Source organism: Hordeum vulgare, chromosome 1H (genome assembly GCF_904849725.1).
Source record: "Hordeum vulgare subsp. vulgare chromosome 1H, MorexV3_pseudomolecules_assembly, whole genome shotgun sequence".
Classification (NCBI taxonomy): domain Eukaryota; kingdom Viridiplantae; phylum Streptophyta; class Magnoliopsida; order Poales; family Poaceae; genus Hordeum; species Hordeum vulgare.
In genome coordinates, this window is record NC_058518.1 from 165,006,371 (window position 1) to 165,023,887 (window position 17,517).

The 17,517-nt window shown below is 46.3% G+C and overlaps 1 protein-coding gene across 1 annotated transcript; it reads right to left on the bottom strand.

Moving 5' to 3' along the window:
* Positions 1–14,636: 14,636 nt before the first annotated feature.
* Positions 14,637–17,256, bottom strand: LOC123427887 (abscisic acid receptor PYL5). The gene is made up of 3 exons (XM_045112029.1): positions 16,911–17,256; positions 16,388–16,606; positions 14,637–15,264 (listed from the first exon to the last, which is right to left on the bottom strand). Exons 1-3 carry the CDS (start codon positions 17,091–17,093, stop codon positions 15,049–15,051), a joined length of 618 nt encoding a protein of 205 aa, XP_044967964.1. The 5' UTR covers positions 17,094–17,256; the 3' UTR covers positions 14,637–15,048.
* Between the last annotated feature and the right edge of the window lie 261 nt (positions 17,257–17,517).

Here is a 17,517-nt window from a genome sequence, read left to right on the forward strand (position 1 = left end):
ATATTATAAATATTTGAATAAAACACTGGAAGCCATTTCTGTCTGTTTTGACCTTTTGAAATATTTCCAAAGGAAATATTCTCAATAAATCCTAGAAAACTCTAGTGGTATCCCTAAGCCATATTTGGTGTCCACATAAAGTTTCACCTTGATCCAAGGTGATTAAGGACCCCAAATAACCCTAAAACCCCTTCTGTCCAGATTGAAGTTATAGAAACTCTACATAGCAAAGTTTATCCAATGATGCTGAAACTTTGCAGGAGTGCCTAATACCTCAAATTAGGGTTCCACACCAAAAATGGGATTTGTGGGACTTAGTTTGCCAACACTCTCTTTGGAAGGGACAGATCTGGTCAAATTGAAGTGTTTTAAAGTTTACAAAGCTAAACTTGTCCAATGGAGCTCAAACTTGGTGAAACCCCGTGTTTTAGCACCAAACCCAAACCTGTTAAGTTACAACACCTGTGGTGGGGTGCAACCCCCTCAAACCTCTGCCGAGCACCTTCTGACAGATGGAAAAAGCCACCTTAGCCACAGCTAAACCCAACCCCTTTTCTCCAAACTCATAGATTAGGTGGCCAGTAGCCATATCTAACCCTAGTCAACTGGCCCCTCACTGGTTCAAAGTGGAAAGGCCAAAAATTCCAATTTAGGTTTCAGTTCAAGGCTGACAGCACCAGTATTTCTTGTCTCCCTTGACCAGCCGAAGCACCCACGAGAACCAAACGGCTAGTCACACTCCCAGCCAGTGTCAGGACATGCTAGACACGTCCAAAGTGCCTCAGAGCGCACCAGCATGCCGTGGCATGCCAAAACTGCGCTCTGGGCGTGCTACAAGAAGCCACCAAGGTGCAGGCAACGCTCTCGGCCAATTCCAGCCTCCCTAGAGGTGTCCAACCTCTTCCCCGACAACCCCTCTGCATCGAGCAACCCTCAGGGCCCCTCCTTCTCTCCCTCTGCTCGTGTGCACCAGAACCGGCCAAGATTGCGCGGCCACGGGTGCTCGACTCCTCCCTCTCTCCCTCTGCAGCAGATGGTTCTCGCAGTCCAAAACCATGTCCTGAGACCGTTGTTTCTACCCCAGCCCCTCTCTACACCCCCATGTGCGCCACGGTGAGTCACCGTCGCGGGCGTATTTATAGCCCTCCCTCTCGCTCCAGCACCCCTCAGATAGCTTCACCATGACCACTAGCATCTCCCTAGCCACCCCAGCAAACCAGCAGAGCCCCGGTGCTCGAGATCGACCGAGGCCCCTCCGCCTCGGAGCTCCGATCGATCTTCGGCTACACAACGGCTCCTGCGCCCCTCGACCCACCAAACTGATCCCCTCAACCCTTGAAGCTTTCCCCTAACTCGCCCGAGCGTTTCCGTGTCTCTAGCCACCTCCTCGACCACCTCCCGAAATTCCTCCGTCGCGGCCTCCTTGTCGTCGGCGAACCCCTGACTCTCTGACGTTGTTCCGAGCACCAACAGGTAGGCGACGTCAAGGCGAACCCATTCCAGTCCTTGTTGGGGTTTGAGAGCGTTGACAGCCTCGCCGGCGTGCTCCTCCTCCTCTATGCCAGAGGTAGGAGACGACCCCGACAAGTGTGTCCCACCTGTCGGTGGCCCAGTCTCCTCCCCCGCACTGTCCACACCCACTGACCGCAGGGCCCCGCACGTCAGGTTCAAACCTGACGGCGTGTGCGCGTGGGCAGGTTCTCGGTTGGCCATGGGCGAGCCCAGTTCCAGGCCGAGTCAGGCCAGGGACTTAGCCCGTTTTATTTTATTTTAAAACCTGATTTCTAAGTTTTTTATAAAAACATTTAACAAGTGGAAAAATATAATTTTTCCACTATTATTCTTCTAAAAATATGTAGTATTTAATAATATGATTGGATAAATTTTTCTACAACTATTCTGTTTTACAATAATAAAAAGGACTAAATTAGAATAGTTTTTCTTTTGTTTGGTTAATTATAAAAATGTTCCTTCAAGAGAATTTGAGGCAAATATTTTTCAAAATGACAACTTAGATTTATCAGTAATAAAGAACATTTTTTAAATAACTTTGTGATATATTTTTTTGTGAGCTATTTCTTATTTATTCTTTTATCGACGATAGAAAATCCGTGTGATGAGGGAATCGGAACGAAATACCTCGAAGACCCCGGATACCTAGCTGACCAAGGCAAGCAGCCCTTTGACCATGACTAAGCATATGTTATATTGCATGTTAAGATAGCAAGTATTTCCGTTGCATACGATCATAAGTGCTAGTAAATCATTTGATATGATGTTACCGATGGCTTCGTGGAGCACATGCATTGAGCTTGATCCTACCCTTTTGAGGATCACACTATTATCATGTTGACAAGTAATGCTAGAGTATATAGCATCAGCATGTTGTTGGTTCGAACAAAGATTTATGAAAACCCCGTCGGGTGCCACTAATGCCCGAGGGTGATGATGAGTTAGGTGGCCACTTTTGGTGAAGTGGTGCACCGTGTATTTGTGTGAGTATGGTTTTGGAAATGGGATTAGATTTATGATGTGTCGACTGTCCCAACCTTACCAGTACGACCATGTTACCCCTTATGGGACGGGGCTATGTTGATTACTCTGGTTGGTGCTAGCAAAGAGCCACATTACTAGTGGCGGGAGTGATGTGTGGTCACTCTCGTGATGGGGTCATGCCAGGTAGGACGACTATGCCATTTTTATGAGTTCCAGGCACACCGTTGGTCCCCGCATGGTTGATACTGTCGAGAGTCGGTGCTCGTAAGACGTACAACATGTGGGTTGGGTACCAATCGAGTGGACCTCTTTGTCTAGTATCGTCAGGAGAAAGGCATTGATCGGGTACTTACCTCGGGTATGTTATATACCCGAGTCGTGGATGACACAGAAGTTTCCCGGATCTTGTGGGTCCAGGGTACTACCTCTGTAGAGTGTAAAACTATTCGAATAGCCGTGTCCACGGTCAAGGACAGTTGGATAATCCTGCTTAAACTACGTCCAGTTATTTCCGCATAAACCAAGTGTGTGTGAGCTGTGTTGAAAAAGGAGTTGTTATGAAAGGAATTATATGACCAAGTTCGGAGACTTGTCATATAGGGTGAACCCGAAAGGTTCAGCCCTCGACAGATATTTTGATATCTGTAACCTGTTCTTCAAAAGTAATTATTTTAACTTAATGCATACCTATGATCATGTTTATTTACCACCAAGAGACATCGGCCAAAGATGCATGTTATTGTTATCCTTCACTTTCATTGTTCAAGTCATGGGTTGTTTGCGAGTACCTTCGAAGTACTCATTGGCTTGCCACTGGTTATCCTATTGACCAGACATGGAAGGACCGGAGTTTGGAGATGAGTATGTCTTCGGAGACGCCCCTGCGAACTAGGACGCTTCCAAGTCAGAATGCATGTCGATGTAAGCTTGATGGCATGTGCACCCGCTTAGCCCCTATCATTTCCGCTTCTAGTTGTATTTGAGTGATTTGGCCTTAGGCCCTGCCCTGTGAACCTGACCATTCGGTCTTGTGTTGTAATAATCGGTACTTGGATGTAAGACTCTTTTATTCGGTATCTGTGTTCGGTGAGCATTGATCTCTGGCATCAATGAGCACGGCGATCTCGACTCGTAAGTCGGGGTCCCCACAGTGATATTCTCGGGATACGAGGGATAATACTCGGAGGTAGATAAACATTAAGGCTTGGACCGATGTATTGATCTAAAAAAGATAAGTGCTTTAACTTGTCTACATATGGGATCAAAAGAAGAACAACCCTGGTCGGAACCACGATTGCAAAGGAAAAGTTCACAAATACCAAATCAAATTATACCAAGGGAATTTTATGGTTACGAGAAGCTTCTATGATAGGATCAACGTTGTTTCCATGGGCATGAACACAAAGTGCAAGGTCGACTCCCACTTCATCAATGCATCATGTGCTATTTACTCCTCGCCTTTGATGAGGTTGTAGCTTGGAAAGATTATCTGGCAAAACACCATAAGAGTAAGACTCGTGAAACTCTTGGGATCACATAAATTTAGTAAGGCATAGGTTCAACCCATCGGGGCACCTTACGAACATATACCACAAACTTCAAGAGTAATTAACGCATGCTTGACAACAAAGCATGGCTGACAAAAGCATAGGATACCACTGTATCAGAGGGAGAAAACACAATTTACTAGTGGCATCATGCATCGGGGGAAGAATATCACAAGAATTTTTCAATGTAAAGGATGTCGTTGAATAATAACCCAAGAATGGGTCTGGCGGTCCACAAGGTACCTGATGTGAGTAATGGTATTCAACGAGAGGAAGATAGAATGCAAGGCATCGGATTATAGAACCTCTCAAAAATATTGATACTTAAATACCAAAGGAATTTACGATTACCAGGTTGGTGTATCAGATTCGGATGCTCCGATGAAATACAAGTAAGTTGAATGGACTTAGATTAGGTAATCAAACAAGGTTGATTGGTCAAGAAGCAGCTCCTGTTTGGAAAGACGCCTAAGCCGGAAAGCTAATTAAGATTAGCAACAGATGATTGTGTGCATTCACACAAAGGTTGAATCAATAAGATCAAAGGAAAATCACAAAGGATTCTAAAGAATGTTGCTGGAGATATGGATTTAACACTTATGCAAGCAGGTGAGAAAGATTAAGAGCAATACGCTACTGAGGATTTCAGAAGATCAAATAGTAATTCGAAGGACTTGCGAAACCCATGACAACTGAGGACAAACAAATCCCCGCTAAGATAATTTTAATGTACCTTGTAATAAAAGAGCTACTGGAAAATGAAAGTCTAAACGAGATTTGTATGTAGTCATTCATAGGGGTTGACGGAGGAAAGGAATGGCAAAAGCGATGAGCACAAGTTCTCGAGAGAACATCAGAGAGTATCTTCGGAGTCTTCTGACGAATCAAGTCATCATATGGAATGCGAGGCTCTCCGGGAGAAAGTATTTACGAGAACCTAAAGTTAGAGTTATCAAAATGTTTAACCCGAAAGAGAAGAGAGATCAGAACCTAGAGTACAGAAGAGGAGTAGAAGATACTAATACCACTCGCTTGACATGTGGGCCCGTAAGCCACAGCATCAAAGTTAGTAAGTTTTTCAAGTACTAGAATCAACTTCGGCCAAGGAGTTGGAAAGGGGGCTACCTACAGGCAGTCGGCTCTGATACCAACTTGTGATGCCCTTGATTTGATCGTACGCTAATCATACACGCAAAGGTGTACGACCAAGCTCAAGGACTTATGGGAAGATATCACAACACAACTCTAGACACAAATAAAAACATACAAGCTTCATATTACAAACCAGGGGCCTCGAGGGCTAGAATACAGAAGCTCGATAAACACACGAGTCAGCGGAAGCAACAAATATCTAAGTACAGACATGAGACATGATAATGCCTTAGAGAAGGCTAGCACAAAAGATACAGCGATCGGGCAAGGGGAGGCCTCCTGTCTGGGAACCTCCTAAGCTACTCCTAGTCGTCAGCGGCCTCCACGTAGAAGTAGGCACCGTCAGGATAGCAGTCGTCGTCGATGGGATACACCATCGCCTGGGCTCCATCATTTGGTCGCAGCAACGGATCAAGGGAAAAAGGGGGAGCAAAGCAACGGGAGTAATCATCCAAAGTATTTGCAAGACTGACATCAGAACTATGCTAAGTATGCATCAGTATCAAATGAAAGGGTTTAATGTGGACTGACTACAGCAAAGAGGAATAGGGAGAGAAGACTAGTCCTATCGAAGACCAGCATCTTCAGGGATCTTGCAGCAATAGACGGGTGTAGAACATGTAACACAAATAATAGTCATATTGTTGCAGCAATATTAAATTAAGGTCACGCCCAGAGATCCTCCCTCGACTCCATGCGAGGAAGGGATCCCGAGGCAAACATTCCACTTAAGTAACAGTTGTAGTTGTATAAGATCGGGGCACAACTCCAAGTCGTCGTGTAACCGTGGACACGGCTATCTGAGTAGTTAATTTTCATCCCTGCATGGGTGCACCAAGTTTCCCGTCACGCTCGATAAACTCTAAACAGACACACTTTCCTTGGTCATGTCTGACCTGGAACATCGACACGTCGCAGCCCCACCTAGACTCAACAGAGAGGTCAGCCCGCCGGTCTAAATCCTAAGCACACATGGGTCATGGGCCCATCACCCTTTGCGCTCCTGCATGATGCGAGGGCGTCCGATGTTAGTCCTGGCACCTCTTATACAAGAACGATGATAATCCAGACCACTAGAGCGCGCGCCGCTCCATTGCTGATGTCTGAAGAGCTTCGGCTGATACCACGACGCCGAGTACCCATAACTTCCCCCACGTAGACGGTTAGTGTGAAAAGGTCTCCGACCAACCCAGATCAAATACCCACATCCACTAACATTTTAATTAACTCATTGACACATCCACGAGGGAATCCATCCGCCAAACATTTATTCATCAATGTTCCCAGTAACACGGTCAAGTAACTATGTGGTTGTAACATTAGGGGGACCCGAGGTATCACCCTCGATGGATTCCGAACAATGTAACCGTCAAGGTGGCCCAGGAGGAATCACCCTCGATGGCCATGCTTTATGGGTTGTACGATAGAGTCGTTATCGGAGGTGGTGATGGAGGAATCACCCTCCGAGAACCACCGCCGGTCAACTACACTACAACAGTAACATCGGAGTACGTAATGAGGTGTCACCCTCGGTACTCGATAGTAGATCTGCAGCATCGTACAACTAAGAGGGTGTGAGTGATGTGTCGGATCTTGGCTCGTCGATCAGTTGATCAATACATGACGATAAAGCGGGGTCCATTGTACTAAGGGGGCAAAGGGGATGACTGGTCCACCTATACTAAACAGTTTTAAGGTGCAGAAGAATAATGTAGCAGTTTATCAAAAACATGCTATGCATTAGATATAGCAGCTAACTACAATAGTAGCAAAATTCTAATGCAAGCATGAGGGGGAAAGAATATACGATATAGGAATGATCAAGGGGGTTTTCTTGCCTTGTTGGTCTGCGGCAAAAACGGATCCTCGACCGGGAAGTAGTCGATCACCAGATCATCATCGGTCTCGGGGTCTACCAGAAACGAAGTAACAGAGGGGAAACACAATAAATAACAGAGCAATCAAACGCATTACAAAGCATGACAAGGTAATAGATTGAGGTAGGGGTGACCTAATGCGGTATTAAACATTACTGACGAAGTGGGAAAATATCTCACGATATTTCCCGGCTCTTTGGCTATTACCGCACAAACGTTCCTAATGCAAAATGTACATGTTCGTCATTCTAGAGGCATGTGACAGATGAACAGATAGCGTAATCTGATTATTTGGATTTTTCTGAGCAACTTTCATATATAAAATATTTTCATCTAACTTACGGTTTATTTTCTATTAATTTTCAAAGTTATTTTCTTGAATTTTTTGTTATTATTATTATTATTTCAAAGATATTGAATAAAACGCTAGGTGCACCCGGTCCAGTGCACCCAACAGGATAACAGGGGCTGACAAGAGGGGCCGAGTTGACTGGCCAACCAGCGAGTAAATATAGGATGACTGGTGGAACCCTCCCGCTGAGTCAGCAGCTGACTGGGCCAACCCTATCCACCAAACAATGGTAGGGCCCCACATGCCAATGACTGTAACTAAATTATGTTTATTTTTAAATCATGGTGTAATTAATGAAGTGGGGCCAAGTCGTCAGTGAGTACTACTGTTTCACTAATCACTCATTTAATCTAACCTAAGTACCTGACTAGCTGGACCCACGGGTCAGTGACCCAGCGCTCGGTGGTCAGTGTTTGCCCGCGCGGTGGCACGCCGGTGTTGCTCCGGCTAGCACCATAGACGGTGGGGTGGCTCGGAATCGCAGCTCCGGCCACCATTTAGTGCGCTACAACTAGCCACGAGCAGCTAGAGGAGCCGCCAATCCATCCCGACCATCGTGGGAAGCTGGGTGGTCGATGGTGATGCCGGTGACGAAAGGGGTGGCAACCGATTTGGGCGAGCGGCGGAACAGCAGCAACAACACGTGGGCGAGCTACCTAGGGGGCGGGATCAACGCAGGGGACACCGTGGAGCACGCTCGCAGCACGCACGGGTGCACAAGAGCACGTGCGGCCTACGCGCGACGGCAATGGCGGCCGGCAAAGCTCGGCAACGGCGGCAGCTAGTTAGCAAGGGCTATGGGGAGCGCACAGAGAAGGAGGAGCAGCGAGAGGAGCTCACCGGTGTTGATGGGAAGGCCCGATGAAGCCAGAGTCGATGGAGAGGAACGAATTCGACGGTGGCATGCGTCGATGACAGCGAGGAAGAGCGATCGATGGCGCCGCTATCTCCTAGCTCTGGCTCGATCTAGTGCTCAAGTGGGTCGAGGAAGGTGAGGCGGAGATCCATGGCTAGTCGGAGTGGAGGGAGGAGGATGGTGGCAGTGAGCTCAGCTTGGCGCAGCCATGGTTGCACTCGGTCGGGCATGGGGAAGGGGGAACACGCGAGGAGAGGGAGTGCAGGAGGGGGCTAGGGTTTGCGGGAGCGAGTCAGAGCGAGGGGGGGCTCGTTCTTATCCTCCTGGGGCTCGAAGGCCGCTCGCGAGCATCGGGTGCCATGGCGTGCTCGGCCTTCTCCTGTTGCACGCGCGAGGAAGGAGAAAGGCTGGCACTGGTGGGCTGGGCTATAGCACCCGGGACTCACATTCGAGCAACCTTTTCCTTTTTGCTTTATTTTTAGTTCTCTTTTCTGTTTTATTTATTTTTAGTAATAATTCTCTTTAGCAAAAATGTGTGACGTGGTCGACTAAATACCTTGCAGTGTTCTGCATGGCCACACACAATTTGAGGATTATTAGAATCATTTTTGAAATCTCCATTGATTTTAAAATGCTTTTAAATTGCAATATGGTTCTAATATTGAAGGTGGGGCCCACATAAATGGTTTGGTGACGTTGTTTTCCATAACATCAATTGTTTTGGGATTTTTCATAAATGTGCAACAATTTTCCCATGATGTTTGAGGATTTATTTTATCACATTAAATTTAAATCCCTTTTATTGGTGGGTTTTGTAATGAGATTTGAATTCCAATGTGATCAAGCACTCTTTTGCAAAATGTTTTAGCTTAAATCTAGGTGATCACTGTAGGTTGATTACGGGGGTTACTGTAGCATAATCCGGGAATGTCACAATCTCGATAGGAGCCGCGTATCTCGTTCTCAGGACTCGACGGATAAGCTACGTGTACGAAGGCCGGATAGAAATCCCCCGAGTTGCCGCGGGTGGCCCCGCACAGTGCTCTGTTTTGGACCAGCACCATCAGCGCTGGCCCCCCTGTATTATGTTGAATTACTCCTCGAGTTCATGACGCCCTATGTTTTTAGTATTAACATAATTATTATGGTGGGAAAATATAGTACCAATGTTGGGCCTTGCCAGACGAGATCTATCCCAAAACAAAAATCTGGGGGGTCCCCATAACAACCCCAAGCATGTTAGGAGCTCTCATTTATGGAACATAACACCGGTAGCCAAAACTAAGGCGACAAAGGTGGAATAAAACACCAGGCTAGAAAGGCCGAGCCTTCCACCTTTTACCAAGTATATAGGTGCATTAAATTAATTAGCATAATATGGTGATAAAACAAGGAACCCATGTTTTCACATGGAAGCAATTGCACCTACAACTAGCAATGGTATCGAACGGCTGAGCAAGCGGTAACATAGCCAAATAAGGTTTGCTGGGTAGTGGAAAGATTAGAGGTTTCATGGCAATGTTGGGAGGTTGATATTTAACAGGTGGTAGGCAGCGAGACATAGCGATAGAAACGAAAAAACTAGCATGGAAATGATAGTAATGGTATCTAGGGAAATGATCATCTTGCCTGTAATCCTGCTTGGAAGAAGAACGAATCTGTGAAGCAGACGGACCGACGGAGTCGAACGGATCCTCACATTCCGACACGCTTGCGGAACTCTATTGAGACGATGGAAACCGAAACAACAATCAACACACAATATTCACCACGGCACATGCATGATATGATGCACAACCTAATATGATGGATGTCCATTTCAATTATGCAAGGCATGGCATGGCAATTCACAACAATCAAACACTACACATTAAGTGAAGCTCAATATGCAACGAGTTGCATATTGACGAAACTCCACATTTGAACTACTTAGTTCACTCCCATTTAGGTACACGTCAATATTAAATGTTGTTAAACATGGCAGGAAGTGAAGCGTAATTAAACTACCTATCTAGGCATTTTAAATGAGGTCAGAAATAACATATAGCATCCCCGAAATGACCCCATATGTTAATTTGGAAATCTGTCCAGATCTGAACTAACATGTTTTTACGGAATAAAGTGGTTCACGTGATTCTACACGTCGTTCTAGTCCTATATATATATATATATATATATATATATATATATATATATATATATATATATATATATATATATATATATATATATCATTGCAATGGAGCTACGGTTCGAAAGAGATGATCACCGCAAGATATGATGCCATGAATGCAATATGTATGCAAATTGCAGCCACAAGCATTCCAAACCATGAAGGCAGCAATATAAAATGAAACTACACGATATTCTAAGAAAGTTTCATATATGACACGTTCCAGACGGAGCAACGGTTCAACAATTACAAGCAAAACAAGAAATGGCTACAATATGCCAAAACAACAAGCTACATGATTCTAAAATGCTCAAACAAGGCATGAGACAATAGTGGTAAAGATGCACAACAACATCCTACTAAATAGAACTAGCATGGAAGCATGAATCACTAATAACTGAGCTCACAAAATGGCATGTTGCACACAGTTTCAGACTTAGAGAAAACAACAGTTTTGACAATGCAGTTTTCAACCAGAAGGCATATTGGCAGCAGTTAAACTATATGCTACATGGCATAGAATGACATGAAAATTTACAGTATGCTAGAGAATCTTAAGCACTACAAATAACTCCATTGCACCAATCCGAAAGGAGGTGTGGGTCACTACAAAATCTCATCGCAAGACAGCAACAAAATATTACAGATTCCAGACTTTGAAATATTTCCGCATCTCAAAACAACACTATTTCCTAGTATGCTGGCAACAAGAAAACAACACCTAAACATGGATTTCTACAGGAACCAAAAATACCCGGGGCTAACATGCATGTCCAAGGCCATGACTCATGTTCAAAACTAATTCATATCATGCACGAAATAATTCACATGAAATAAACAAGAGGGCAACATGGCAAAATATCACGCACACTAACTTCCTCAAAAGATAAAACTAAATGCACAGTTAAATTCTATGGATTTTTCTGCCCCGAAAATATATATAATATGTGGGGTTCTAAATAAAAATAGTGCCACCACATATATGCGAGAATAGGACCTAAACCCGACATAGCAATTTTTTTTATGCCACCTACATGAAAACAATGAGATGACTATTTTACCATGCATGGAAATACGTTGCAAACAACATGAACATTTTACATACTAGGATTGAGCAATCCGGATGCACACATAAATAGCTACGAAATTAACCACCATAATAAAACAGTATGCAAATCCATGCAAAAGGCAGGTCAAACAGTTTCAAACATGCATGCAAGTTGGAAATATTAATGTACACGATATTCTACACGTTTTACATATATAACATGCCTCGATCCGACACACGGTTTAAAAGTTACGGGCATTTTAATATACGCATGTTTTTCTAAAAAATACTAAATTCGCACGACCTTAAGAACACTATACGGGCCGGATTTTTCTATTGGGCCAAATCAGAGGCGCGCTGAAAACTATAATGCACGTAGGGCGCGAAATAGAGGCTCGGGTCGGCTCACCTTGTGCCGAGAAAGGTCGGTCGGGCTGGAGGCGAAGTGGGCCGACTTCGGCTGGAGGAGGCCATGCGGCTGTGCCAGCTCGTGGGCTGGGCGAGGCCCGCCACGCCGATGCGAGCGGCGGCCCACGGGGCACGAGGCGGGGAGCGGGCGACCTGCTCCTCCCGTCCCCGATCGGGAGTAGGCGGACCACCGGCGGCTGGAACTCCGGCAAGCCGGGGACGGGGCCTACTCCGGCGGGTGGCGGGGGCGCTCTACCCCTGTCCACGGGGCTCACGGGAGATGGCGGGGTCTTGGGCAGACGACGGCGGGTCGGCTCCCGATCTAGATCAGTGAGATTTCGGCGGCGGGCAGGCGAGGTTGCGGGGCGTTGGAGGGGCTGCGCACTCCGACAAGGCCCGGCGTGGCGGCGGGGCGTGGCAGGGAGATGGGGCTCCAGCAAGATCGCGACTATGGACGTGGTGGTGGCTACGGTGGCCATGGGAGGCCGGATTGCTCTGCGGTCACCCAGACATGTCCGGTTTCACCGCGGACATGTCCGGTAGGTGGGGATTTAGGCGATTCAGGGCCTTTGGATGGAGATCCAATGGTCCAGATCTGACCCACAGATGGATTTCGGGAGAGAGGGGAGGTGGAGATAGCAGGTGGGGTTCTTGAGGGGGTGGCTACAAATTTGTCTAGGGGTAAAACCCTAGTGAAGTGAGAGAGCGCTCTCCATGGGGTGGTTCTTATATAGGGTTTGGTCTATGGTGGGATGGACCTCGTTCGTCCATTCGCGATCCGACGACCACGAACGGAGGAAGTGGCTAGATGGGTCTAGTGGGCTGTGTAGTTGGGCTATGAAGGGATGAGAGGGAAATGGTGCGACCCGTGACAGAGTTTTTAAAACACCGAACGTCCGACAATTAAACCGGCTATAGTGCCGCTATATAATAAACGGTACGGATATCATACGAGCTCCAATTGCGACGAAAATTGGCAGAAGGCCTATCTATATTAAAATATAGCCGCACGCCAACTTTCAACCCAATACGGGGATATTTTATACACACTTCTAAAAACAAAAATTATAATGCTGTCGCGGACGCGTGCGTGTGTGGTTGGTCTCAAAACGGACAACGATGAAAACAGAGAGAACCGACAACTAATAACGGATGCAAGTTTTAAAAACTGATGGCAACGGAGTGCCGATGCAATGTGGATGATGTGAATGGTGCGATGATGAATGCAGCAAACAAATAATCACACGACGACAATGGAATAAAATGGGAATCTTCTGGAGCGTCGGTCTCGGGCTGTTACAAGTTGTGACATTCTGATCATGCGGGAGGTGGAAGATGGGTTACTCTCGGCAGTGTGGGGGTGTCGATGCACCGGGATGTTATGGTCTTGATGGCAAGGTGTTGCGGCGATGACGATGTGACGCAAAACGGAAAATGTTGTCCCAATTCGATGGGAAGCGATTGAGGTGTGTGACGTCACATATGAAAAAATATTGCCCGTCCTCGAGCGGCACTGCAGCGACGACACATGTGGGTGTTGTTCTCCTCTTTGGAGGTGTCGATGTGGTGTGTCGGCATCTCCTTTTCATTTGGGATGTTGTCTCCGGGCGAAAGCTTAGGTTCGGCGAAGGCAGTACCCCGACGTCGTTCCTCAGTTGGGAGCATCGCGTGTGGAGACACGATTGGAGGTTATGTGTTGTGTTCCTCCGATGCTCGTTGTAGGTATGGGTAGATCTTCATGGGAGATGCTCGTTGTAGGTATGGGTAGATCTTCATGGGAGCAATGCACGACGATACATGTGGGTCCAAGACGATGGCTTTCTCGGGGCCGGCCGAGTCTCGCCATCTACTTGACATCTCCTTTTAGGCAATTAAGGGTGGTTGGTGTGTTCGCAAGGAAAGTTCGGTGAATGTTGTTGCTCTTTGAGGTGACCAGTGATGTTTGAAACACGGATTTGATGTGTACTTAGGGCATGCTCCTTTGTGTTATGTTTGTAATATATGAGGTGGCTAATGTTTGCAGCAAGAGTTTGTTCCTTGTAGTTGTCTCCGTCTTCCTTTTTTGTGAAACCTTGTAATTGTCTTCTATCTTCCGTAAAAAATATGTTACGCCGGCGGGTACTCTCGAAAAAAAGGGATTTGAAGGAAACCCTTGGAGATGCTCACATTGTTTTAAAATCTTTTTCTTGCAAAACTGACATCCATCGGGGTAGGAATAAGTCGCTGTCCACGTCTTCCTCAACCATACAAAATTACAAGCAGATGCAAACAGTTCCCGCATTGTTTTTCCCAGCATAGACTTTTATTTCTTTCCTTTCTAGAAGTCATTTTAGGAGCTTCTAGCATTGAAAGTGATGCCTTGGTTTATCTACACATGCTTAGAAAGGTACTTACAAGTTGCAACAAGAGGATTGGGATGACGAGACTTTAATTGTTTGACTTCAAATCAAGTTATCAATGTGAATCGAGCCTAGCAAAGGTAGCATGGACGGAACGGAAGCATACAAGGATGGTCTTCTTTCCATCCTCGTGATTTTCTATTAGCATTCAAACGGTTGGCAACCTAACTTTACAGAGGAAAATTCAGACATTAGGCTCACCAATCATGTCAGTTACAACCACAAGAACCCATGATTAACCAAAAATTGCTGAAACAAATATATCCTCATATCCTTTGACTACGGTGCTACAGAGATAAATTATCCATTTACTTCCACCTCAATACAGTGAAGGAGAACTCTTCCACCAATTTATATATTACAGCTCCATTCCAAAACATACAAGTCAAAATCCTCAACCCCAAGCGTTACTGGAATGTTATCCAAGAACATAGTACAGTAGGCATCTAGTTGTCTCAAATGCACCAAAGAGGCAAAACCACTCCATATGCTTACCTGTTACATACACATACTAGGTATGCATACATAACCATGAGGTCGCTAGGTGCAGTTGCTAAGATCTAACGCATCACTAGCTAGCTAGTACAAGTACACAAGTCTACATACTAATCCTTACGAGAGACATATATATGGAAAAAAAATGGAGAATCTACCGGTCTGTAAAAGATGGAAAATTCCTGCTAGACTTTGAAGCTTCTGTCTTATTCATGCTGATTCACAAGTCCGCGCCGGTGAGGATGCTATTGTTCAAGCGGCGATGTAGGTGACTGAACTGCTAGCCGCTCCGATACCTCAGCAAGAGATGTGAGGTTGCACTTGATCACGGCCTCAACGAAGTAGCAAGTCTCGTCCTTTGTGTTACCGTCAGGCACATCAACCACGAAGGACTCAATCACAAGTGTCCCTGGCCGCCCATCAATACTCTGTGGGTGGACTGTTATGATGGATGAGTAGTTCTGAAGAAGAGGGAACACATCAGATCAGCATGGATCAAGCATTGACCCTGTTTGGATACTCTAACTCGGTTAGAGGTTAGAGTTAGATTCTAACCCTGGACTAACCCTAAACTAACTCTAACCAAAGAGGTGTTTGGATGAAAGGGTTCGATTGTCAATAAATGCATCTTTTCCAATCATTTGGCTCCTTTATCAAGGATTTGGTGTGGTGAAGGTAGAGAGAAAAGTAACTTTTTGTGGGCCCAACCCAACTCTAACCCAAATAAGCACCTCTTGGATGGGTTAGTTTTTTTGGATGGGTTAGATGCATCTAACCAACTCTAACCCTCCCTGTTTGGATGTTTTGGGGTTAGATTGGTCCAATCTAACCAACTCTAACTCTAACTCATGGATCCAAACAGGGCCAATAGCTTAAAGATCATTAGTGCAGACATGTCTGACAACAAAAACTTAACTTTTCAAGCAAGGCAACTGTGGCAAAATTCTTCTTGCAAGGTTCAAGATAGAGTAAAACCACATGCACATCATGTTCCTTCTAAAGGTAGACAAAGCAACAAAATTCACACTGCAAACTATTACGACCATGTTCCTTCTGTAGTGGGTCAAATACCTGATTTTGTAAAACTGCAGGACAAGCACTTGTGACCTCTTCAAAAGCTAAATGTTTCCTTCCCAATTAGTAACTACAGATGCACACAAAGTGAGTAAAATGCTATGATGTGTCACAACACTCTCAATGAGACTGTCAGTTCTAACAAATGGCGTACCCATGCTGAAAACACCCACACAAGGTGGGGTCTCGAGAATGGAATTTCTAGACAGCCTTATATTGCATAATAATTCTGCAAAGGAGGCTGGTTCAAGAATCTACCACTGCGCCAGGCCCACCATTTCTAGAGCTTGAGTTCTAAAATGGCAGACAAAGTTATTGAATTCAATTTTATATTATCCGTATATTTTGCAGGATCTAGCTATTATTATCTATATGACTATGTTAGCATCAGACTTGTAATGGAGCATTTAGGCACTAGACTTGTAATGGAGCATTTGGCACTAGACTTGTAATGGAGCATTTAGGCACTAGTAAGAAGTAGAGCAAGAAATGGCTAGTGAAAGCACGAACCCTTAGCCGGTGATCGCCTCCAACAAACTTGACACTGAGGATATGCTCGTCGTCATCCAGCTGCTCGAGCCTCTCGGTGCTAGTTGTCGCCGGCAGGCCGGTCTTGACGTTGACCTCCCGCACGCTGCCGATCTCGAGGTCGCCACCGCGCACCACGCAGCGGCTGACGAACGGCTTGTACCGCTGCGGCTGGTCGAAGCTCCGCACTAGCGACCAAACCTGCAAACCCAGTAGTACATGAATCAAACAGTCCGCGTGATGAAACATATATCCATCTGCCCGGGCGATTTGGGCCGGGAAAACAGAGGGGAATCGGCACATTGAATTCTACCACACAGACGTCATCAACAAGCCAATAGCCGAACAAGATCGCCAAACGAAGCGCAGCAAAACGAGAATCCCAGATCCAGGAAATACCCACCAACCGAGGCAAGCAGGGCATCAGAATCCATTAACCCACGCAACAGTGAAAGGTACAGCAAAGGAAGGAAGGGAGGGGCAGGGGAAAGGATGGGGGTCTCACGAGGTGGACGGGGGCCTTGATGTGCTTGACGAGCGCGGAGGTGCACTGATTCTCGCCGGGCGCGTGGCCGTGCAGCCGCCGCATGTAGTCCGCCTCCGTCGCAGCCCCTCCTCCACCTGCGCCGCTAGCCGGCTCGTGGCTGAGCCTCCAGACACGCGCGCCGCCACCTACGAGGCCCACCATGCCAGCAACTCGGATACCCGCTGCCACCGCCGCCGCCGCCACTCCTACCGGTGGTTGGCCTGGCCTCCCCTCCTCTGCCGCTGGCTTTCTTTTTCTCCTCCTCTGCTGCTGCTTGGGGAATGGCTGGGTTGGGCTAATCGGTTTGGTGGGTTCCTTGCACGGGCGGGTACAAAAATCTGCGGGGTGAAGGGAGAGGCGGGCCCACCCACGAGTTATCCATGCGCAGACCCCGAGGGCAGGGAACACCGGCAAGCTTCGATGGAGCGTGCGCCTGGTTCATGGACCAGAGCGTTGTTTCTTAAGTGAAAAAGTCTATTTTAAACCCTCAATTGGTAGAGGTCCGACGGAATAAACCCTTAAATTAAAATCCCGGTCGATTGTATCCTAAACTATGCAATCTCGGTCTAAATTAAACCCTAGCAAA

Excerpts from the sequence above, each read along its gene's own strand:
- LOC123427887 (XM_045112029.1), bottom strand. The coding sequence starts at position 17,093 with ATGGTGGGCCTCGTAGGTGGCGGCGCGCGTGTCTGGAGGCTCAGCCAC. Across the intron at positions 16,607-16,910 it reads TCAAGGCCCCCGTCCACCTC|GTTTGGTCGCTAGTGCGGAG; the intron begins GTGAGACCCCCA and ends CTGGGTTTGCAG. Across the intron at positions 15,265-16,387 it reads GAGGCGATCACCGGCTAAGG|AACTACTCATCCATCATAAC; the intron begins GTTCGTGCTTTC and ends CCTCTTCTTCAG.